Source organism: Leptopilina heterotoma, unplaced genomic scaffold, assembly GCF_015476425.1.
Source record: "Leptopilina heterotoma isolate Lh14 unplaced genomic scaffold, ASM1547642v1 Lhet_247, whole genome shotgun sequence".
NCBI lineage: Eukaryota > Metazoa > Arthropoda > Insecta > Hymenoptera > Figitidae > Leptopilina > Leptopilina heterotoma.
Genome location: NW_025110963.1, coordinates 523,214 through 548,559, shown reverse-complemented (window position 1 = coordinate 548,559; position 25,346 = coordinate 523,214). Strand labels below are relative to the sequence as shown.

At 23.2% G+C, this 25,346-nt stretch overlaps 1 protein-coding gene and 1 pseudogene across 3 annotated transcripts in view; one reads left to right on the top strand and one right to left on the bottom strand.

Moving 5' to 3' along the window:
* Positions 1-25,346, top strand: part of LOC122503187 (prominin-like protein) — a 77,808-nt gene that overhangs the window by 15,407 nt on the left and 37,055 nt on the right. For 2 of the 3 annotated variants that reach the window (XM_043613633.1, XM_043613636.1), the window contains exons 3-8: positions 3,841-4,193; positions 6,670-6,791; positions 7,023-7,046; positions 13,321-13,616; positions 22,609-22,758; positions 23,186-23,401. In XM_043613633.1, coding sequence (XP_043469568.1) covers positions 3,841-4,193; positions 6,670-6,791; positions 7,023-7,046; positions 13,321-13,616; positions 22,609-22,758; positions 23,186-23,401 — 1,161 coding nt within the window. The remainder of the gene's footprint in view (positions 1-3,840; positions 4,194-6,669; positions 6,792-7,022; positions 7,047-13,320; positions 13,617-22,608; positions 22,759-23,185; positions 23,402-25,346) is intronic. The other variant, XM_043613635.1, reaches the window with a different exon arrangement.
* LOC122503217 lies at positions 14,456-14,577 on the bottom strand (annotated as a pseudogene).

Genomic DNA, 25,346 nt, shown 5'->3' with positions numbered 1-25,346 from the left:
TATTTATTTATTACTTTTTCTAGTATCATTGATACCTATAGTATGTGAATAATGATATAAAAGAATTTATTTCATTATTTAAATAACAAATTTCTATTTTTTGCTAAAACTTTCACGACCGAACGTTGGGTCGGAAACAGTCTGGGCCATCTTTTTTCACGACCCAACGTTGGGTCGCAAACAAGCAACGGGTTAGTAAAAGTACTGAAAAAATTGAATTTTTTAAATTCATGAGAAAACTCTGAATTTTGATGTTTTTTTGTTTGCCTCGTAAACTATGAAATTACCATGAATTTTAATACAAAACCTTCAATTTTTTCTATTTCTGACAATAATTTCTTTTTAAATAACTCAATTTTTCAAGAACTATCATAAAATTATGACTTATAAATTATTTAATAAATAATTTTTACAATTTTCATAAATACTAGGATTGATAGAAGAATTTCAGTTAAAAACACTAAAAAAATTGAATTTTTGAAAATTTACAAATGATTCCAGAAATTCAATTATTTTCAAAAGTTTATAAAAATTCTTCGCAGAATTTCAATTATGTTCAAAAATTTAAAAAAAAAATTCTCGTCAAAATTTCAATTATCTTTATAAATAATAAAACTCTTCATCAAAATTCAATTATGTATTTTTAAAAATTTTAATAAAATTCTTGACAAAATTTCACAGGAATTCAATTATTTAAAATACAAAATTTCATAAAATTTTTCGAAAAACAATTATTTAAAAAGATTTTGATAAAATTCGTCGCAAGAATTCAATTATTTCAAAAAAATTTAATAAAATTCTTTCCAAGAATTCAATTATTTTTATAAATAATAATATTCTTCACCGAAATTCAATTATTTTTATAAACTTGAATAAAATTCTTTACAAGAATTCAATTATGTTCAAAAATGTAAAAAAAATTCTCGTCAAAATTATTTTATGTCAAAATTAATTTATTATTGGGTCAGAATTCGTGAAATTTTCACAGAAAATAAAAAGTATTTTTTTTAAATCGAAATGTTGAAAAAACATTTCTATTTGGCCTTAAGAATGTGTCCACCAAAAAACAGGAAAAAAAATTATTTTTTATAAAAGTTATTGCAAAATTAATTTTTAGCAACTTTTTAAACAAAATTTTATTTCTCCTAAATGAATGAACCGATTTAAATGAACCAAGCGGGAATATCAAGTGGATAAAATATACTTTCGTTTAGAATTAGAAAATTTTTAAAAAGTTTATTTTTTAATAATTATTTAATAAATTTTTTATAAACAATTAATTTTTTTTAATGTTCTGCGCCTTTTAAAAATTTGAAAAAAATATTAACATACACTTAAAACTATAAGAAATCAAAATCCGTTGAGAAAATTTTGGAGCGACAATTATTTTAAAAGTTATAAACAAATTATATTGAACGGAGATGCGATTTTGATGATTTTCAGAATTAAAACATTATTTTTAACTACGAAATGAACAAAACACTGTCAAATTAACATTTTTATTCAATTATATAACCATAAAAATTGATAAAAATGATCAAAAACTAAGTTCAGCGTTGATGCACAACACCGCGCCAATATAATTTGTTTATAACTTTTAAAATAATTGTCGCTCCAAAATTTTCTCAACGGATTTTGATTTCTTATAGCTTTAAGTGTATGTTAATATTTTTTTCAAATTTTTAAAAGGCGCAGAACATTAAAAAAAATTAATTGTTTATAAAAAATTTATTAAATAATTATTAAAAAATAAACTTTTTAAAAATTTTCTAATTCTAAACGAAAGTATATTTTATCCCCTTTATATTCCCGCTTGGTTCATTTAAATCGGTTCATTCATTTAGGAGAAATAAAATTTTGTTTAAAAAGTTGCTAAAAAATTAATTTTGCAATAACTTTTATAAAAAATAATTTTTTTTCCTGTTTTTTGGTGGACACATTCTTAAGGCCAAATAGAAATGTTTTTTCAACACTTCGATTTAAAAAAAATACTTTTTATTTTCTGTGAAAATTTCACGAATTCTGACTTTTTAATTATCTTTATGAATAATAAAATTCTTCATCGAAATTCAATTATTTTTAAAAATTTTAACACAATTTCTTGGCAAAATTTCACAGGAATTCAATTATTTACAAAATTTTTAATAAATTTCTTCGAAATAATTCAATTATTTTTATGAGTACAAAAATTTTCACAGGTATTCAATTATTTAAAAAAATACAAAATTTCATAAAATTTTCCGAAAAATATCAATTATTTAAAAAGATTTTGATAAAATTCGTCGCAAGAATTCAATTATTTCAAAAAAATTTAATAAAATTCTTTCCAAGAATTCAATTATTTTTATAAATAATAATATTCTTCACCGAAATTCAATTATTTTTATAAACTTGAATAAAATTCTTTACAAGAATTCAATTATGTTCAAAAATGTAAAAAAAATTCTCGTCAAAATTAGGTATTTTATGTCAAAATTAATTTATTATTTTTAATTATCTTTATGAATAATAAAATTCTTCATCGAAATTCAATTATTTTTAAAAATTTTAACACAATTTCTTGGCAAAATTTCACAGGAATTCAATTATTTACACAATTTTTAAAAAATTTCTTCGAAATAATTCAATTATTTTCATGAGTACAAAAATTTTCACAGGTATTCAATTATTTAAAAAAATACAAAATTTCATAAAATTTTCCGAAAAATATCAATTATTTAAAATGATTTTTATAAAATTCGTCGCAAGAATTCAATTATTTCAAAAAAATTTAATAAAATTCTTTTCAAGAATTCAATTATTTTTATAAACTTGAATAAAATTCATTGCAACAATTTAATTATTTATATAAATAATAAAATTCTTTACAGAAATTCAGTTATTTTTTATGAAATTGAATAAAATTCGATTGAAGAATTAAATTATTTTCAAAAGTAATATAATTCTTTGCAGAAATTCAATTATATTAAAAAATTGAAAACAAAATCTTTTATCAAAATTTCAAGTATCTTTATAAATAATTTAATTCTTTTCCGAAATTCAATTAATTTAGAAATATTTTTCTAATATTCTTGGGAAAATTTTAATTATTTTCATAAATAATAAAACTCATCGCAGGATTTTAATTATTTTTGATACAATAATTTAACTGAATCCCTCGAAAAATGTAATTATTCTTAAAAATTTTATTAAAATTTGTCAAAAGAATTCAATTATTTAAAAATTTGTTGATAAAATTTTTTATGAGAATTTAATTTTAACACATATTCAATTATTCAATAAATTATTTATTTTTTAATTTAAATAATTAAATTCTTCTAGAATTTTCTAATAAGAATTGATTTAAAAATGAATTAACGAATAATCGATTTATTATTTATGAAAATAATTGAATTATTGCAACAAATTTTATTACATTTTTTTAAAATAATTGAATTTTTTTGAGAAATTTTACTACTTTTGTAAAAATAATTGAATTCTTGCGAAGGATTTTATTAGAATTTTTGTAAGTAATTAACTTTTTTTTGAAAAATTTTATGGTAATTTAAATTATTACAAAACATGAAGAAGATCACTCCGAGCTTTTGACTCGGAGTGATCGCAAATAAATGTAATAAAATATTTTCTTTGAGTGTCTAATAATTCTAATCAATATTTTTTAAGGTCAGGGAAAAAGTAAAAATTTTGTCTGGAAATCAGGGAAAAATAAAATTAAATATTTGTGGCAACCCTGAATTAAATATTTTTGAAATATCAATTTAAAAATGAATATTTTATGTGTAATAATTAGCTTGATATTAAAATAAAATTTTTAATTTCGAAATAAAAATTAATTTTTAGATTTGGTGTCGTTTGTGCCTTTGTAACGAACGAATATATGCACAACGGTTCTAAACAGCTACCAGAGAACACAAAAGTCAGCCTAAAGGATCTTAGACTTTACCTGGCGACTACAAAAAGGCAAATTGAAACTCTGCTTATAAGCAACTTTCATGAACTGGAAATTACATTGAATAACATTCTTCAACAAAGTGGAAGAATTGTAACTGAAAGACTCGCTGAATACTCTCACGCTGTTTCTCTTATGAATTTAAATGACATCGTTGCTGGACTTGGTGCAATCAAAGAAGATCTTACGATGATGAACAAAATTACTCGAGAATTAAGAGTCAATGCTTCTGAACTTGACATTGGTAATTTTAATCTTTTTTTATTTTGCAAAACTAAAATCAATTTTTTTTAATCTTCGGTGAGCTACCCAGGGTAGCCAGCAATATTAAATGTTTTAATGTTTGTTCGTAATTAATTTCATTTCATTTTCGTACTGGGGTACTTTCTGAGTTTCTGATTAGAATTGTCATTAAAATGGATGACAATGCAGATTCATAATTGCAGGCTTCGCACTCATCTACTAAAACCTACTATTTACAACTTTTTTTACGTTATGATACTATTTGGATACTTTTTTTAGATTGCAACCATTAAAAGCTACTATTTCTGTTTTTTTTAGAATTTCCTCTACTTTAAATTCGCTAATACTAGAAATTAAGAAACTATTTTCAAAAATAAATTATAATCAAATTCTTTAAAACGATTTAATTATTTTCAAAAAATATTCGAAATTTAATTATTTTCAATATCTAGTATTTTTATGAAAATTTGCAAAAGAATTCAATTATTTAAAAAAAAATTGATGAAATTCATCGAAAAGTCAATTATTTTCATAGGTAATAAAATTTTCTATACAATTCTTCATAATAATTCAATTACTTTCATTAAAATAACATTTTTCATGTAAAATAAATTTTTTAATAAATTTTTGATAAAATTCTAAGCAAGAATTTAATTATTTTCATAAATAAAATAATTCTTATCAGGAATTCAATTATTTTTGAACATTTTAATAAAATTCTTAGTAATTATTCAATTATTCTCATAAATAATAAAATTCATCACAGTTTTTCAAATATTTTTAATACAATTTTACAGGAATTGCTAAAAAAATGTAATTATTCTAAAAAATTTTATTTCAATTCCTTGAAAAAATCAATTATTTAAAAAAATGTTTTTTTAAAATTCTTTGGAAGAATTCAATTATTATCAATATCTAGTATTTTCATAAAATTTCACAAAAAAAATTCAATTAATTTCAAAAAAATTTATAAAATTCATCAAAAATTAAATTATTTTCATAAATAATAAAATTTCCACAGGAATTCAATTAATTTAGAATAGCATTTTCAAAAAAAATTCGAAAAAACCAATTATTTAAAAAAAAAATTTCATACAATTCTTCATAATAAGTCAATTACGTTCACTAACAGTAACATTTTTCATGAAAAATCAATTTTAAAAAAAAATTTTTGATAAAATTCTAAACAAGAATTCAATTATTTTTAAAACTATTTCAAATTAATTAATCGAAAAATTCAATTATTTTTACAAATAAAGTTTTCCACAAGAATTAAATTATTTAACATAAAATTTATTATATTTCGAAAAAACTTTTTATTTTAAACAATGTTTATAAAATTCTTATGAAGAATTCAATTATTTTCAAAAATAACATTTTTAAAATTAAAGAATTCAATTATTTTCAAAAGTAACATTTTCATAGAAATTTAATTCTTTTTTAAAATTTTAATAAAATTTTTCCCAATAATTCAATTATTTTCATAAATAATAAAATTCTTTTCAGGAATTCAATTATTTTTGAAAATTTTAATAAAATTCTTAACAAATCAAAATCCATTATTTATAATAGTTTTTAAAAAATGAATTTTTTAGAATTCGTTTATTTTTTGAATGAATTTTCAAATTCATTTTTTTAACAATTCAATTTTACAAAATTTTAATCATTCGGATATTCTTTAATTATAATCTAAAATTTTTAATGAAATTCATTTTTAAATCAAATTTTATTAAAAAATTCTACTAGAATCCAATTATTTAAATACAAAAATAAATAATTTATTGAATAATTGAATGTTTCTCAAAATTAAATTGTCATAAAGAATTTTATCAAAATATTTTTGAATAAACGAACTCTTTTGACGAATTGTAATAAAATTTTTAAGAATAATTACAGTTTTTGAGGAATTTGATTAAATTTGTATTAAAAATAATTGATATTCAGTAATGAGTTTTATTATTTATATGAAAGTAATTGAATTTCTAAAAAGAATTTTAGTATTTACGAAAATAATTGAATCTCTGTAAAAATTTGATTATTTATGAAAAATAATTAAATTATTGCGAAGGAATTTATAAAAAATCTGTAAATAATTGAATTCCTGTGAAATTTTTATTATTTCATGAAAATAATTAAATGTTTGCGTAGAATTTTATCAAAGTTTTTTTTAAATAATAGAATTCTTAATTTGGAAAATTTTATTAAGATAGTATAGATATTTAAATTTATTTAATTGAGGAAAATGTTTGAAAATAATTAAAATTTTACCAAGAATTGTATTAAAATTTTTGAAAATAATTGAATTTCGGAGAAGAATTTTAATAAGTATTTCTAAAGATAATTGAAATTTTGACGAGTAGTTTTTTAAATTTTGGAACGTAATTGAGACCTTGTTCAAGACCTGAGTGATTTATCATTTTATTCCAACAATAATAATGAATAATAAATAAATTGGCTAATAAAACAATTAATTTTAGTTGTTCGTGGAGTGAGAAGAAATCTACAAGATACATTATCAGCTTGTAACACGAACCAATGTAAAGAGGTTTTGCACCAATACAAAGTGAGCGAAATGTCTGTGCAGGTTGACTTTGATAAGGTGAGCCAAAATTACTTTTTATTTTAACAGTATGTCTACTAAACGAAGAAATTATTTAAATTTTTGGAACTACTTTTCTTAATGACATTAATTTGTCCAACTTCTACGTAAAATGTTGTAAAGTAACCGAAAATTTCATATAAAGAAATTAGTAGACAACCTGTTTTATACATAAAAAAATCGTATAGAATAAAAAATATTTTATGTAATGGTTCTAACTTTTTGTTACAGTACTTGGATCGATATTTTCCCAAGGTATGGAAAATAATAATTGCCCCTAAAGTTTCTGTTATAATAATATTTAAATTTGAATGGTATACTATTTGAGGAGTAAAAATAAGCCAGAAGGGTAATTTTTGGTTTTTTAAGATTATCGAAAGATGAAGAAGATGAAAATAAGGATGATCATTTGACAGAATTTTTATTTAATCCAATTTACATTAACTAGAATTTATAATTCAAAGAATCTCTGTTTAAGCCCCTTTTTAAAAATTTTTATTTAAACAAATTTTTATTTAGAAGAATTCTTAATTCTGAAGTTTGGAAATTCAGCTAATACAACATTCCGTTAATTAAAAAGTCGGCTGAATAAATATTTGTTAATAAATAAAAATTTGTATAAATAAAAAAAGGGTTAAACGGAAATTATCTTAATTGTAAAAAATTCTGTTAAATGCTTTTCAATCACCAATATACTAACAAATGACCTTTGTGGTTTATTCATGCACTTCAACTATTTTTCCTGTATTATAATTTTATAGCTGTAAACATTTTTGCTTATTTGAATGGCTGATAAAAATCTAGTAGTAGTAAATATTGCAAGCACAAATGCCACTCACATCGTATAATTTAAGTACGATACACAATTTTTTCTATTTCTAACAAAAATTTCTTCTTAAATAAATTAATTCTTGAAGAATTATCATAAAATTTAAATTATAAATTGTTTAATGAATAATTTTACTTAAATATTTCAAAATTAATTTTTAAGAGTTGCGTTTACGATTTTTATAAATAGATCAACTTCAAAAAGTTTTAATTTGAAATTTTAGAAAATTTCAATTTTTAATGAATTTAATTAGAAATTTTAAAGGACTTAGATTTTTGAAAAGTTTTAATAATTTAAATTTTTCTGAATTAAATTATTAAAAATAATGGATTTATAGAAAAATTTGACTTAAAAACACTAAAAAAGATTGAATTTTGGAGAAGTTACAAACGATTGCAGAAATTCATTTTAAAAAGTAATAAAATTCTTCGTAAAAATTCAATTAAACTCACAAAATTTTCCCTTAAATTCTCGTTAAAATTTCAATTATTTTTGTAAATAATAAAATTCGTCTCAAAAATTCAATTATTAGCAAAAATTATAAAAGCATTTTTAGCAAAATTTCAATTATTTTCAAAAATTTTCCCCAATTCAATGATTCTCAATATTTAATATTTAAAAAAAATTTTCTAAAAGAATTCAATTATTTAAAAAAAAATTTGATAAAATTCTACACGAACATTCAATTATTTTCTAAAGTAATAAAACTTTTCCAGGAATTCAATTATTTAAAAATTTTTTATAAGTTTCTTCCCAATAATTTAATGATTTTCATGAAAATAATGAATTTTTTACAAGGATTCAATTATTTTCAAAAGTAATAAAATTCTTTGTAGGAATTCAATTATTTACATAAATAATAAAACTCAATGCAGAATTTCAATTATTTTTAATACAATTTTAAATGAATTCTTCGAAAAATGAATTTTCTTGAAAATTTTATTAAAATTCGCCGAAAGAATTCAATTACTTAAAAATTTGTTGATAAAATTCTGTATGAGAATTGAATTTTGAAAAGCATTTAATTATTGAATAAATTATATATTTTTGCATTTAAATAATTGAATTCTCGTTGAATTTTCAAAAATTTTAATAAAATTCTTAGCAAAATTTCAATTATATTATCACAAATTTTTCTCAATTCAATGTTTTTCAATATCTACTATGTATTTCAATAAAATTTTCCAAAAAATTCAAATATTTGAAAAAATTTTTAGATAGTAAAATAAAATCGCAAAATTTCAATTATTTTTAATTCCAATTTTAATCGAATTTCTGGAAAAATGTAATTATTCTTGGAAATTTTATTAAAATTCATGGAAAGAATTCAATTATTTAAAAATTTGTTGATAATATTCTTTATGAGAATTCAGTTTTAAGGAAGAATCTGACGGACAGTCAAATCAAAAGTTAGTCCAATGTTATAATTTTGTAATTTAAAAAAAAACACAAATTAAATTTTAAATTCATCTTGGTGGAAAGGTGAAGAATTTAATTTTGAATATTTAAAACGATTAAAAATTGCATTTGAATAAAAATTCCATTTTTCTGTCAATAAAAAACATTTGTTAAATTTTAGGTTACGTTACTTAAATCATTTATTATTGACAAGAAATTCTAATTTTTATTCAAATATAACTTTAAAATGTTCAAAATGTAGAAAATTAAATTCCTTACGCTTCTACCAAAAGAAATTTAAAATTTAATTTGACTTTTTTTAAAAATACGAAATAATGACATTGGACTAACTTTTTTTCCGATTGTTTGTCGGATTCTTCCTTAAGAAACATTCAATTATGGAAAAAATTATTTATTTTTGTATGTATTTGAATAATTAAATTCTCGTAAAATTTTCTAATAACAAGGGTCAGAATTTCTCAAACGGATCACCTAAAACTAAAAAATTTTCTTTTTGAACCAAAATAGTTTTTTTTGACGCTTAATATGGCTAAGAAGAATCCCTGAAAATATTAAGCCAACAAAATTTTTTTTGTAAAAGTTATTAACAATTGAATTTTTTAGTACTGCTAAATTAAAAAATTTTTTTCTCGAGTTCTAGTTGACGGATTTTAAAATTAAAATATGGGTTTCTTTCGTTTTGAATTGCACTATTTTAATATATTTTTTGTTTTTAAATTTTTTTATTTTTTATAATTTTTTATATAATTTGTTTATGAAATGTTAATAAACAAATATGTTCTTCACGTCCTAACAAAAAAATTAAAATTGTATTCTATTCCTGAAATGTCTCCGAGTGTAAAACCGTTTCGAAAAAAAATGAGCCTCAATTAGAAAAAAAGTTATGAATTAAAAACTGCAGCCGTGTAGGGCTTTATATGACGTTAAACTCACCCCGCGCGCATTGGCATTTTTTTCAAAATTGTCTGTAACGTACAAATTTTATCGGATTTTCATGGGCTTGGTCTTAAAATAAAGGGGATAAAATTTCTAAGAGATCCCACTAAAACAATTTTTGAATTTTCAATTGTTTATATTTTTTTTGTTACTCAAAGTTAACAATTTACAATATTTTTAGAAAAAATCATGTTTACTTTTTTATTTTTTCATTGCAGATGATTGGATCAATTTTAATTAGTCCAGCATGACCACCAGACAAATAATAATGTATAATACAATTTATTTAAATTGTTGCAAACAATGTTAATTAACAAATAGATAACTTTGGTTCTTTTTTATAAAAAAAAAATTTTTTTTGCAGACAAATTTATGTTTGTTTAAGTAATCTATGTCGATTTTAGTAAAAAATGATTTAAAATTTAAAAATTATTATTGTTATCGACAATTACTATGAACTATAATCAAGTTTCTTTAACATTTGTAAACATTTTAGGCATTTTTTAAACATAAAATGTCTATATAATATGTACATTCTTTCAAAAACTTTAAAAATTTCTTAGCTTAAACAATTACATTTGTTGTAAAGAAATTATTTACTTTTTAAACAAATAAATGGCTTATTTCTGCAAAAAGAAAAATTATTTTTCGTATTTTAACGAGTTTAAAGTCATGTAAAGCTCTACTTGATTATTGATAACTAAATTACTGTCCATATGATTGTTAATAACAATAGTAATTATTAAATTCAAAATAAATTTTTACCAAAATCGACATAGATTACTTAAATAAATATAAATTTGTCTGAAAAAAAATTTTGTTTATAAAAAAAGAACCAAAGTTATCTATTTGTTAATTAACATTGTTTGCAACAATTTAAATAAATTGTATTATACATTATTATTTGTCTGGTGGTCATGCTGGACTAATTAAAATTAATCCAATCATCTGCAATGAAAAAATGAAAAAGTAAACATGATTTTTTCTAAAAATATTGTAAATTGTTAACTTTGAGTAACAAAAAAAATATAAACAATTGAAAATTCAAAAATTGTTTTAGTGGGATCTCTTAGAAATTTTATCCCCTTTAATTAAGAGACCAAGCCCATGAAAATCCGATAAAATTTGTAGGTTACAGACAATTTTGAAAAAAATGCCAATGTGCGCGGGGCGAGTTTAACGTCATATAAAGCCCTACACGGCTGCAGTTTTTAATTCATAACTTTTTTTCTAATTCAGGCTCATTTTTTTCGAAACGGTTTTACACTTGGAGACATTTCAGGAATAGAATACAATTTTAATTTTTTTGTTAGGACGTGAAGAACATATTTGTTTATTAACATTTTATAAACAAATTATATAAAAAATTATAAAAAATAAAAAAATTTAAAAACAAAAAATATATTAAAATAGTGCAATTCAAAACGAAAGAAACCCATATTTTAATTTTAAAATCCGTCAACTAGAACTCGAGAAAAAAATTTTTTAATTTAGCAGTACTAAAAAATTCAATTGTTAATAACTTTTACAAAAAAATTTATTTTTGGCTTAATATTTTCAGGGATTCTTCTTAGCCATATTAAGCGTCAAAAAAACTATTTTGGTTCAAAAAGAAAATTTTTTAGATTTATGTGATCCGTTTGAGAAATTCTGACCCAACAATAGATTTAAAAATGAATTTTAGATAAATTTTTAGATAATAATTGAATATTAGAAGCAATATAGCATGAATTTTTAGGAATAATTGAATTTTCAATTGTAAAAATTAAAATATTTGAAAATCATAATTTTTCATACTTTTAACTAGCAATTCTGTAGAATTAATTTTTTTGAAAAACTTTAATAGAATTTTTTAAATTGTTTGAAGTTTTTATTTTCTAATATATATATTTAATTATTAAAAATATAAGATGAGAAAGAATTTTAGTTAAAAACTTTAGAAAATAATAATTGAATTGAAATGATGAAAATAATTTTGAAAAAGTTACAGTAACAATATTTTTATAATATAAAATAATGATTTTATCACTCGGTCAATTATAAATCGATGACTTCAAGTCGAAGACTCGGAGTTATTGATTTCCTAATGTTTTATAATAAATATTCTTATAAGTTATTGAATTTCAAAAGTTTTGAATTTGAAATTTTTTAAAATCCTAATTCCTATGGAAAAATAATAATTATTAAATATTTATTTGAAATAAAACTGTTCATGTTATCGAAGAATTTTACAATTATTTTGAGAGTGAATCAGAATATTCTTTGGGGTCAGGGAAAAAATCTAAATCAGTCAGGAAAAAGTCTGGAAATCAGGGAAATATCAGGGAGAAAAAATTAAATTTTTATAGTTACCCTGTGTGTATATTTATACTTAATTAATACTTTAAATTTATTACTTGCATAATTAAGATTTACATCTGGTGATCCATCTTTATACAGACGACCAATAATAATTAATCCTACATAGAAAGGTCTATGTAGATCCTATATACATTGTAAAAATTTACAGTGGTAAATAACAATTGGAGTGAGGAGTAAAAATTTCTCAATGAAAAATCTACTCCAAGCAGGGAGTTAATTTACTCTTAAGAGTGAAGTATTTCATACACTGTTCATTTGCTCCGTTGAAAATCAACTAAACTGTTTATAAACAGTTTATATAACAAGGGTCTCTTACTTCTCTCCGTTTAAATAATTTGAGAGAATGATTATTTTCCTAAATGAATTTAAGAAATAATGTCAAGTTCATCTTATCGAAATTAATATCAGGGTCAATTTAAAGTGCTACAAATTATGATAATTTTATATTAAATATCTATCTACTTTTTATTTTCTGATAAAAACATTATTATTTTTACACAAAAACGCACTCAATTGAAGTAGATTTTCTCAAAATTTCCACAGTAAATATTTTAGGCTAGATTATTATTTGGACGCATGGATAGGGTTTATAACTCTCTAGATAGAATTTTCGTTTCACTGATTTTCATTTGTGATTCCATAATATCAAAATGTCCGCTATATGATAATATTACATGTTAATTGAGGAATTTTTTGTTTTAAAAAATATGCAAGGGAAAACAAATGAAAATCCATCGTATATTTAAAAGACACACTATTTCAGTTAATGTATACACCTAATATTTCTTCAAAATTGTAGAGGACATTTTGATATCACTGTAAGATTATCTAATAAGTTCTAGGGCCTATTCAAGCGTCTCTCTCACTGTAACATAAAACAGTAGCTAAAAAAAGAAATTATACCTATAGTTTTCCCTTTTTGATGTATTTATTTTTAGTGTGAGGAAATTTGAATTCCTTCACTTAAGAGATATTTTGTTTCAGCTTCCAAATGTAACCGGAGCAATTGGAGACATCACTCAATTAATGGAAGAGAACATAGTCTATGAAGTGAGTCAGGGAAGAGAATCTTTCCTCAGAATTCAAAAGGATATTCAACATGCAGTAAATGAAACAATTCCAGTCGTTAGTGCAAGCATCAGAAGAGCTGGCAATGCTCTTGAGAATGCAGCTAGAAATATAACTAATCTTATTGACAGATTTATATTCGAGATTACAAAATCTCACATTCCTGCTCTTGATGGCGCTAAAAGTTATATTGATCAATACGCACCTTACAGGTAAAATTATACATCAATATTTTTAAGATTACCCATAGATAATGTCACCTGGTTTGCGGGTGAAATTAAAAATTCACTGGATTCGCTTGTAACTTGTCACTCTGGGGTTTTTGAAGTTGCTGATTACGAATCGAATGTCAGATTAATAAAATTTCAAATGACGGACGTAATTTTAAAATTCATCAGAATTGTTTCAAATTCATTACTCGAGGGATTTTGTGGATTATGAATCCAGTGTCAAATTTTTAAAATTCAAAACCCGATGAGTGATAAATTTTAAGCGAATCTGATGAATTTTAAATTCCGTTTGCTATGCTGGATCCGTTTTGACGGATTTTTATGAAATTTGATAGGTGTATTACGCTCATGAATACCTAAAATCAGACAGAAGAATTTTCAAAAATATCTAAAAAAAAAAATTTTTATCAATTTTTTAATTTTGGAAAAAATCGAATTTGTATTTTTTAAATAATTTTTTTCTTTATAAAAATTTTCATTAATTATTGTCAAAATTATATTCCTGGCATGAAAACGAATCGATTCATGTATATAAAGTATATATTTTATCAATATTTATAAAATTAATTGATATTTTTATTTTTAACAAAAAATCAAAATTTTGTATTTTTTGAAATTTTTATCTTAATACTTTAAAATAATTATTCTATAATAAAAAGTTAAGCAATTGGTAAATATTATATTGAGGAAGCTAAATGATCATGTTTATATTGTGTAAAACAAAAAGTAATTCTTATTAAATATTTTGGATGTAATAAGGATTTAAATATAATTGAAGTATTAATGACGTCATAAAAAATAATTAAATTAAAAGAAAAAAAAGCCAACAGCACGCGGTATTCCCAAGCGGTCACCCATCCAAGTACTAACCGCGCCCAAAGATGCTTAACTTCAGTGATCGGACGAGAACTGGTTTTATTTTATTTTGAAATCGTTTATTAATAGCCAAAATCAATTATAATACAATATTTATAATAAACAATAAATTCTATTACATATTTTCTAAGACTTACTGGCTAATACATCGCTCTCGAAGTCATGTACATTATTTTATGCCCACGAATGCATATTTGTGTTATTTAATTGTCTTATTTTTATTTTGTTCTTAATTCCATGAAGAAATTATGTCGTTTGTCATTTTATTTCGATCAGAAAAGGCTTAAAAACTGACCATTAATACTTTTTATTTAATTTATGAAAATAATAAATTAGAATAACCTGAATAAACTATTATATGAGAAAAAAATAAAATTTAACAATAACAAAGGGTAAGAAAAGAGTAATAAAAAAAAAGAAAAAAAAGTAAATTAACCTAAACTAGCTTAAAACTATAGATATTTACAAATTTTAATAAATCGATGATTTTTATTACATAAAGGTATATACTTTTATTACATTTTTATGCTATAATTAATTAGTATTGCAAACATTTTATTTACATTTGTACTTAAATTATATAATAATTATTTCTAATTCCGTGGTATTTACAGTTTGTTAATGTTATTATTATTGTCAAAGAGTAAGTTACTTATATAACTACTCGTCTAACCAAAAGTATTTTTTAACATTTTGTCTATGTTTATCTTTCAATTCTTTGTTTGTGATGAATGTAGTATATCGCCATTCATCATTTGGTATAGTAGTGTCTAAGTGTTTGTCGTACAGAAACGATTTCTTCCTGGCATTTCTTTTATAGTGGTATATTACTGGGGCACCGTGGGTGTCCTGTATATAACCATTTTTGTCCAGGTAAGGGAACGCTTCTGGAGGGACAAAATTAGTTTTTATTACGTTTTCAAAATAATTGTCATTTGGATAGTAAATAGAATAAATTAAGCTATTGTCAGTTACGTTTCGAATACTTGCAAAGTAATTCCTTGTTATTTTAATTATTTGTGTGTCAATTTTATTGATATTCGCTAAGTTGTAAATAACTTTACTTGATATGTATTTTTTGAAATTTGACTCAGCTGATCTATATTTTCCTAAACATACTCTTAGGCATTTTCTTTCGAATACTCTTATTTTTTCTACAATCGATGCACTTAGGTTGTACCAAATAGGACATGCATATAATAATATGGGTCTTATAAATAACATGTAACACAATATTTTTATTTTGCAGTGTAAGTGTTTGTTATACATTAATCGTCTTAATTTATTGAATACAATTTTTGCATTTTCTAGTTGTGTGTTGATGTGTTTAATAAAGTAAAGTGTTTGGTCTATGTTAAGTCCTAAGTATTTTACTATTGTTTTATTTGGTACTGGTTCGCCGTCATCTTTTCTTTCTTTAATTTGGAAATTTTTCCAGTTTTTTCTAACATTTTTACTGGCTTCTGAGAGAGGAGTTCTGAAAAAAATGGTTTCACATTTGGAGACGTTTACTTTTAATTTCCATGTGTAAAGATAATATTGAACGTTTTCAAACAGTTCTTGCAATGTTTTTTGAATTTCCGAGGCTTTTTTACCTACAACGTATATGATCATATCATCTGCAAATGCGATACCTTTTTTGTTTTCATCTATGTTTATGTCATACATTTTTAGTATTTCATAAATATAGATGTTAAATAATATCGGTGATAGAACAGTTCCTTGTTGGAGGCCATTTTTAACTGTAAACTCTTTGTTCAATACTATATTACCGTCTGTTATCACGAATTTTTTGTCTGTTATCATATTTTTTAATAATTTAATTAAGTGTTTTGGAAATGAATTTTTTAGTAATTTAAATATTAATCCTTCTGTCCAAACAGTATCAAAGGCTTTTTCAAGGTCAATTAAACAAGCTCCCACGTATTTTTTATTGTTAAGAGCTTGAGTAACATCTGACATTAATTTATTAATGGCGTGGATTGTAGAGTGCTTATGTCTAAATCCATATTGTTGTTCGGGAATGATGTTTTTCTCTGCGCAAATTTTTTCTAATGAAACTTTTACTACTTTTTCAAATATTTTACTAATATTCGGGAGAAGACTAATTGGTCTAAAGTCACTTGGTTGTACGCTATTTTTCCCTTTTTTCGGAATAGGGATAATTTTTGATTTTTTCCATTTTTTTGGAAAGTGACTGTTGTTAAGTATATTGTTAAAAATTATGCAGTAATCCTCTATTATTTGATTTGGTAGGTTTTTTAGTACAATGTTAGGGATTTCATCAATACCTGTTGACTTTTTATTATTTAAATTACGAAATATTTTTGTTAATTTACACCCTGAGGTAAAATAATTTGGAAAAATTTCGTCTAATAAGTGAGTGTCATTTGCGTGTAAATTATTACTGAAGTTTACTAATGTGTTATTGTTTATTCTATCATTTTCAATTTCTTGATCTAGTGTTACAATTTTATTACGGATTATTTTATTAAGTCCTTCTCTTCCGTAATTTAAGAATTTTGTGTGTGTGTTTTTAAAATGAGTTCCGATTATTTTGAGTTTATCCTCATTATTGGATACTAAAAATTTATTATTGTTGTCTGTAGGCAGGTTTTGTGCAGGTACCTGCGATTCTTGTAAGAGCGGTTCATTTTGGTGGTCAATTTGGAGTTGTGGTATAGAAATTTTTCCTTTTGTTCTGAATATGCTATTCACTTGGGGAAACATATTTTTCGGATCATTGGCAGGAATACTTTTTATTTTTTCTCTCCAATAACCATTTATAGAATTAATATATTCTTGCTTGAGTAGGGCTTTTAATGCAATTAATTTATTTTTAAGGAAATTTAGTTCTCTGTTATTATGTGTTTGAAAATTTCTATAGATTTTGTTTATTTGTGTTATTATTTTACTTTTTGCTTTACAAATTTTTTTAATAAGAGGTGTTTGGTAAATTTCCATTGAGTTTTTGCTTTTTATTTTTGGCAATGAAGCGTTCATAGCAAGTGTTATACATTCGTTTATGTCATTTAAATATTTATCAATTTCATCGTTCGTTAGATTCTTATTGTTAGATATTTCAATGTCATAATTTTGATCCATTGTATTTTTAAATTTTTCCCAATTAGTTTGTCTATAGTTAAATTTATGATTGTTTAATGCTTTTTCTAGGATAAAATCAGTATGTGAATTGTATGTTACATTTAATAAAATTGCATTGTGATCACTGTCATATTGTAATGTTCTAAGTCTGTCAGTATTGTTGTATTTTGTTACGTTGAGTCTGGAGTCTAAGATACCTAAATCTAAATATGAGTTTCCTCTGGGAAATGAGGGTAGATTCGAAGTGTATAATTTGAGTTTATAATTTATTTCGTTGTCATCTATCCATTTTCGTAAAAATGTTCCTCTAGTGTTAAAATTTTCATTTTGCCAACTAGTGTGTTTGGCATTTAAATCACCTGTCAATATAAAGAAATTGTCAGGCTCGTCTAATTTAAGAGTTTGAAATAATTTGTCAATTTCTTGGTTAAAATTTAACCTATTCCCATATGCCGCGTAAGCAGATATTACAAAAAGCCTTTGATTGTTAGGTAAATTGATTTTTATGATAACAGTTTCTAGATTTTGAAACTGTTCTATCTCCGATAAAATTATTCGTTTAAATTTATATTCTTTTTTAATGAGTATTGCTACTCCTCCACCTAATGTCGCGTTTGGTCGGTCTCTTCTAATGACTATATAGTTTTGAAAGTCTATTTTATGGATTTGGTTTAATTTAGTTTCACTAAGTGTCATTATGTCTGGGTTATGTGTTTTTAAAAAATTTAATAAATTATTTCGTCTTTGGTTTGTTACTATAGAGTTAACATTTATTGATATTATTTTCAAATTTTTTATTGTTATGCTATTTGTTAGTTTACTATCCATTTTGAGTTGGATCAATTATAAGTGAGTATAGGTTTTGAATTTTTTCACAATTTTCTTTAACTAATTTTTGAATTTGAAGGACTTGATTAGCTATTTCATTTATGTTTTTTTCCAAATTTTGTGTATTGTTTAATATTTGTTCATTGTTGTTTGTTGGTTGTGAGATGTTTTTTTGTGTGTTTTGTGGTATACCTTTTTGTAACATATTTGCATAAGAAGATTCAGAAGTAGTAAAATTATTGTACATTCGATCCTTTACAATTCTATTGTTTCTTATTGATTCTAGTCTCTCTTGTATTCTACGTTTTAATTCTATTCTTTTTTCACAGCCTCTATAAGAAGCTGGATGGCCAAATTTTTTACAAGTTACGCAGTATACTTGTTCTCTTTCGTTGGCATTCATGGGTTGCGGAAGTTTACAATTACCTGGTTCATGACTTTCATTACAATTCACACATCTATAATCTAAATGACAATTCGAGGCCACATGTCCAAGTCTTTGACATTTTTTACATTGGATACTTTCTGATTTTTTCAGTTTTTCCCATCTGATAACTTGATAATTAACGTACTTTATTTTATGCAAAATACTTATGTCGCTGGTTGGTGACAATTGCACTAGATAAAAAGGCAAGATTTTGTTCTCTTTTTGAGATTTTGGTGTTGTAAATCTTGAAACTTTAAGAAATTGGATATTTACTGAATTAAATGTTTTTAAATTTTCAAGAATATTATTTGGTTCAGTACTTGAATCTAGACCTTTTAAGATAAATGATTTTACTTTTTCTTCTTTTAGTGTGTATGTAAAGAATTTGGAGTTTGTGACCTCGAGTTGCGTTTTAGCTTTTTTATAATCATTAATATTTTCGGTGTATAAAGAATGCTTGTCTTTATTAATTCTCTTAATGTGAAAATTTTTCGAATCTAAGTGTTCTTTCATAAGGCTTACCGTTGTTGTTTGCTCTTGTCCATAGATTATGATCGGAGGCGGTTTACCTGAAGTACCCTTGCTGGTGGTTGTGTTGATTGCTTTATTGGGGGCAATTTGTCCTTGAGTGTTTACCTCTTCTTTGGTGTTTTTGGAAGTTGTGGGATTGATGGAAGGTTCTGGTTGCTTGTTTTTTTCACTTTTTTCAGTTGTAAAATTTTGTGTCTGCTGCTGGGGAAAACCCATTGCCGCTTCATCTACTATTTTCGTGTTTTCTGGCTGCACATCTGTTTCCATTTCTGAATTTGGGTTTTTATTGTAGAGTTTTTCTAGTTTGTTAATCCTCTCAGTTTGCTGTTGTATCGTTTGTAGAAGTTCTTCTATTATCTTCTGTTGATTCATGTTACTGGTCATGATTTCATCGTATTTTTTGACAGAAATTTCCATATTTTTTACCATATTTGTGCTTTTAATAGGTGATATCACTGGATCACTTATAGTTGGTGCTTGTGTTGACCATTTATTCGGAGATAAATTTGGTTTCACATAGGGTTTTTGAATTTCAGTTTTTTTAACACCGTTTTTTTGTGCTTTCAAATTTGATTGTTTTTTATTATTGTCTTGCAAAGGTGACATTTTTGAATTTTTATCATTTTTAACCATAATTGGATTGGTTAGAAAAAATGAGTTTAAATTGTCCACATTTACTATTTTCTGAGGGAATTGATCCCTTTTTTCACTGCTATTGATTATTATATCACTATCACTTTTCACATTTGAACTGCACGGTATATTGGCGGTTGACACTCGCGCGGGCGCGAAACCCGGCCTATGGGCCGCTTCCGTTTTGGCGGTATATTTAATTTTCGTATCTTGAGAAAATTATTTTAATTTTTTTTTCGCGCTTGGATTCGGTGAGTTTTCTCTACCTGCACCAAAAGACGACTTATCCCTTCGATAGTTTAGAAGGTACTGGACGAGAACTGGTTTTTTCATCGTGGTGTGGCCGTTGCCTGTGTACTTAAAAGTGTTGAAAAGTTTTAAATTAGTATACTAATTAATTATACATGTATACATGTCTATACTTTTTCCTTGTAAAAATAACGTCTTTTTCGATTTTCACACACAAAAATATCTAAAAAAAATTTTTTTTTAATTTTTGAAAACAATTGAATTTGAATTTTTTTAAATAATTTTTTTTTTATTAATATTTTCATTAATTCTTGTCCAAATTACATTCCTGACATGAAAACGAATTAATTGATGTATATAAATTATACATTTTATAGAAATTTATAAAATAATCGATATTTCTATTTTAAAAAAAAATTCAAATTTTGTATTTTTTGAAATTTTTATCTTAATACTTTAAAATAATTATTCTATAATAAAATGTTAAGCAATTGGTATATATACTATATTTCAAAGTGTAATCGTAAAATTTGAACTCAATGTTATAAAATTCAGTGCGTTTCATTTTTGATTTCGATTATTAACACCACAACATAATATAAATAAATATGATTCTTATGTTAATGATTTAAATAATATAACGTAACGAATTTTATAAACTACAAAGTTTTTTTATAGAAAAACAAAAGTATTATAATTTTTAAGAAAATATTGATAATCAAAATACCTTTTTATTTGTTTTTATACAATTTAAATATAATTCAAATTTTTTGGTCATATCGACTCTATAAAATTTTTTTAAAATATTAACTTTTTTTTAACAAATAAGCATATATTTTCAACATTAATTTTTTGAAGAGAATTGGGAAAGTAGAATTGATCAGGGAAAAGTCAGATCACAAAAAAGACACAGAAATTTAAAAACTGATTTTTTGTGTCTTTTTTGTTTACCTTGTAAATTATAAAATTACCATGAATTCTAATAAAAAAACTATAAATTTTTTATATTTTTGACAATAATTTTTTTTAAATAACTTAATTCTTGAAGAGTTATCGCATAAAATTATTACATACAAGTTATTTAATGAATAATTTTACTTAAATATTTGAAAAGTAATTGACTTTTAAAAAAGTTGCGTTTATAATTTTCATTGAATTTCAAAATGTTTTAATTTGCAATTTTCTAAAATTTCAAATTTGAATGAATTTAATTGAATTTTTAAAAAAAATTATTTGAAGTTTTTATTTTCTAATCTATATTTAATAATTCTTTTCACTACGTCATCTTTAATTATTATAAGTTGTTGACTTTCAAAAAGGTTTGAATTTGAAATTTTTGAAAATCTTTTTTTCTATGAATTATTATAAATATTAAAGAAAAAGTTATTGATGTTTTCGAAAAATTTGAAAGAAATTTGTAAATAAATGTTATTTTCTATCAAAGAATCCAAAACTGTAAGAAATTTGCGTATCAATACATTGTTAATATACTTTTTAATACATTTTAATTTGTTTGGTATATTTTTTGTGAAAAGCTTTCACCTTCTTTGAGGATAAAACATATTGTGATGCTTGAAAAAGCCAAAAATTTCAGGTTATATTTGTATTTTTTGAAATGAAAATGTATAAAAGAAATTAATTCTTTTATAAAGGAGTTAAACTCCTTTAGAGTATTGTGATTTATTTCTCAAAATGACATTTTGTTAAGCAAAAAATGTGTATAATACCCTCTTCATTTTTTATGTTACTCTTTGAATTTCTATATATTCTTACAGTTTCTAGACCGTTTTAAACATCTTATTTCATTTAGAATTTTTAATTTTATTTTTCATATAATTTTTACTAATTGTTTAAAATTAATTCGGATAGAGATACAAATTTGTCATTTATTAATATTATTTTGATATTCTTCTATTAAACTGTAAGATTCACTACAATAACTAACTTTCTAATGGACTCAGTGAAAAACCAAAAATGTCTAATTATATTACTTTATTTTCATTATTACACTACAACGGTGTTTACATCTATACCGAACTTAAACTTTTGAAGCGCCAACCTTCATATTGTATCTGTTTTTATATGTTACAAATGTAACTCTTAGAATTAGGGAGTACGTAATGTACGAAAGGGCATGTCCCGTTATGTTATTAAATAAATGAATAAATTCTTAATATAAACTATTAATATTTAAGTCTTTATTAAATACAAAATATTTAATAAAAATTGATTTGCTTCTTAGGTCCCTTTCTTCGGAACGCGTCTCATTTATTTTAGTGTACGTATTCTAAAAAAAACTCGTGAATAAATGTAAATTTTTTGTAGGTATTACCTTGGCCTCGGAATATCAGGGATATTACTCATGGTATTAATGTGCATAATCTTTGGACTTTTCTGTGGTATTTGTGGAAAACGACCAGATGGCTATGGAGACGATTGCTGCGACAAAGGATCCGGTGCAAGATTTCTAATGATGTAATTATCAATTTATCATTTGAGGAGTAAATTTTCAAAAACAGTGTCAGGTCCATTTGTGAGATCTTTGAAATATTAAATTTACGTTTATCTCAATTTTTTTGAAAACTGGATTTATCAGCTTTTGAAAACTTGTTCCTCAATTATTTTTGCAGGGTGGCCACTGGTTAGAAAGAGCGTTAAAATCGGAAAAAAATTATAAATTTATTTGAATACAAAATTGCAATTTGTTTTTTAAACAAATCATAAATAATAACGAAAAAAGATTTGAATTTACCAACTTTTAAATGCTAATAATTGTTACTTAAACATAAAAAAGTCTAAATGAGCTTTGAAATAAGATTTATGATATAATTTTTAGTAGCCGCCACCCTGTCTTGATTACTTCTTGGTTTAGAAGAATATTAATATTATAAAATAATTTCAGGGCTGTTTGGATTATCTTCTTGCTAACCAGCATTTTAATGATCGTGACTGTAGCTCATATGATCACAGGCGTCGCTGCACAGAGGGGAATTTGTGAACCTTTGAAGAATCCTAAAGACAACAGAATGTTTAAACTCTTGGATGATTTTGTCCGAATTAAACGATTCTTATATCCTAACCATCCTAATGCTAACATCAATATGAGTTACATTTTGTCGTAAGTAATTCTCTTTTCTCTATTTCATAATGCAGGGTTGCCACGAAACCTTGAAAAGTCAGGGATTTTTATTAAAAGTACTGGAAAAAATTTAATTTTTTAAATTTATAAGAAAATTCTGTCATTTAGTGTCTTTCTTGTTTGCCTCATAAACTATGAAATCACCACGAATTCTAATAAAAAACTTTCAATTTTTCTAATCCTGACAATAACTTCTTTTTAAATAACTATCATAAAATTATTAGTTAGAAAATATTTAATGAATAATATTATTTAAATATTTCAAAATTAATTCAATTTTAAAAGAGTTGCGTTTACAATTTTTGTAAATAGGTCAACTACAAAAATATTTTAATTTGAAATTTTATGAAAATTCAATTTTCAATGAATTTGATGAGAAATTTTCAAGAACTTTGATTTTTGAAAATTTTTAATTCAAATTCTTTTTAAATTAGTTAAATTTTTTAATATATATTTAATTAATTATTCAAAATATTATTAATAATGGATTTATAGAATAATTTTTGTTAAACATAAAAAAAATTGAATTTTGGAAAAGTTACAAATGATTGCAAAAATTCAATTATTTTCAAAAATTTTAATAAAATTCTACTGAAATATTTAATTTAATTAATTTAATAATAAAAACTTCACAAAAATTCTAATATTTACAAACTTTTTATAAATTTCTTCGCAATTATTTTTAATATAATTTTAATCGAGTACAATATTCAGTTTTAGTTAGAAACACTAAAATAATTGAATTTTGGAGAAAAGTTACAAATAATAGCAAAAAATTCAGTATTTTTAAAAAAGATAAAATACTTCGCAAAATTCAATTTCTCCAACGCTTGCTCTGAAAGGAGTACTTTTCTTGGTAGAAAAGTGTGGCGAAAGTATAACTTTTCTCAACTGCTCTGAAGAGCGTGGCGAAAGTAAAATTTGGCGTGGCGAAAGTAAATTCAGCGTGGCGAAAGTAAATCATGAATTTATTCTTTTTTCTTGTTCTTTGACCGAGATTTATTTTGTATCTAACTTCTTCCCCACTCAAAAAATTCATCTTTTATTATATTAAACATAAGCACACGTTAAATAAAAATTATACGAAACTCACGAAGAAACCTTTCCTCGCAAGGCGTTGGAGAAAACGTAGTGCACAACTCGTGGTGAAAGAATGATTTTTCGAGAGTGAAGTTTGCGGCTCGAGCGTCAAATTCTCGTCAAAATTTCAATTATTTTCAAAAATTTTCCTCAATTCAATGATTTCCAATATCTACTATGTATTTTAATAAAATTTTTCAAAAGAATTCAATTATTTAAAAAAAGTTTTAATAAAATTTCATGCAATCATTTAATTATTTTCATAAATAATAAAAATTTCACAGGGATTCAATTATTTTTTTAATAATTTAAATTTAATATAAATTTTCTATAAATTTCTTTGCAGAATAATTCAATTATTTTCATGAATAATAAAACTTTTTACAGGGACAAAATTCTTTTTATAAATAATAAAATGTTTTACAGGAATTCAATTATTTTCATTTTTCATAAATAATAAAATTCTTTTTAGCAATTCAATTATTTTCATTAATAAAAGTCATCGCAGAATTTCAAATTATTTTTAATACAATAACAAATATAAATTCCTCAAAGAATGCATTTCTTAATAATTTTATTAAAATTCTTTTAAAAAATTCAATTATTTTCGAAAATTTTAATAAATTCTAGTCAAGAATAATTCAATTATCTTTATAAATAGCAAAATTCTTTGCAGAGATTCAATTATTTCCAAAAAATCTAAAAAAATTGTTGTCAACATTTCAATTATCTTTATAAATAAATAGTAAAATTCTTCGACAAAATTCAATTTTTTTGATAAATAATAGTACCATTGATCACAAGAAATCAATTCTTTTTAAAAATTTTTAAAATAAATTCTTTT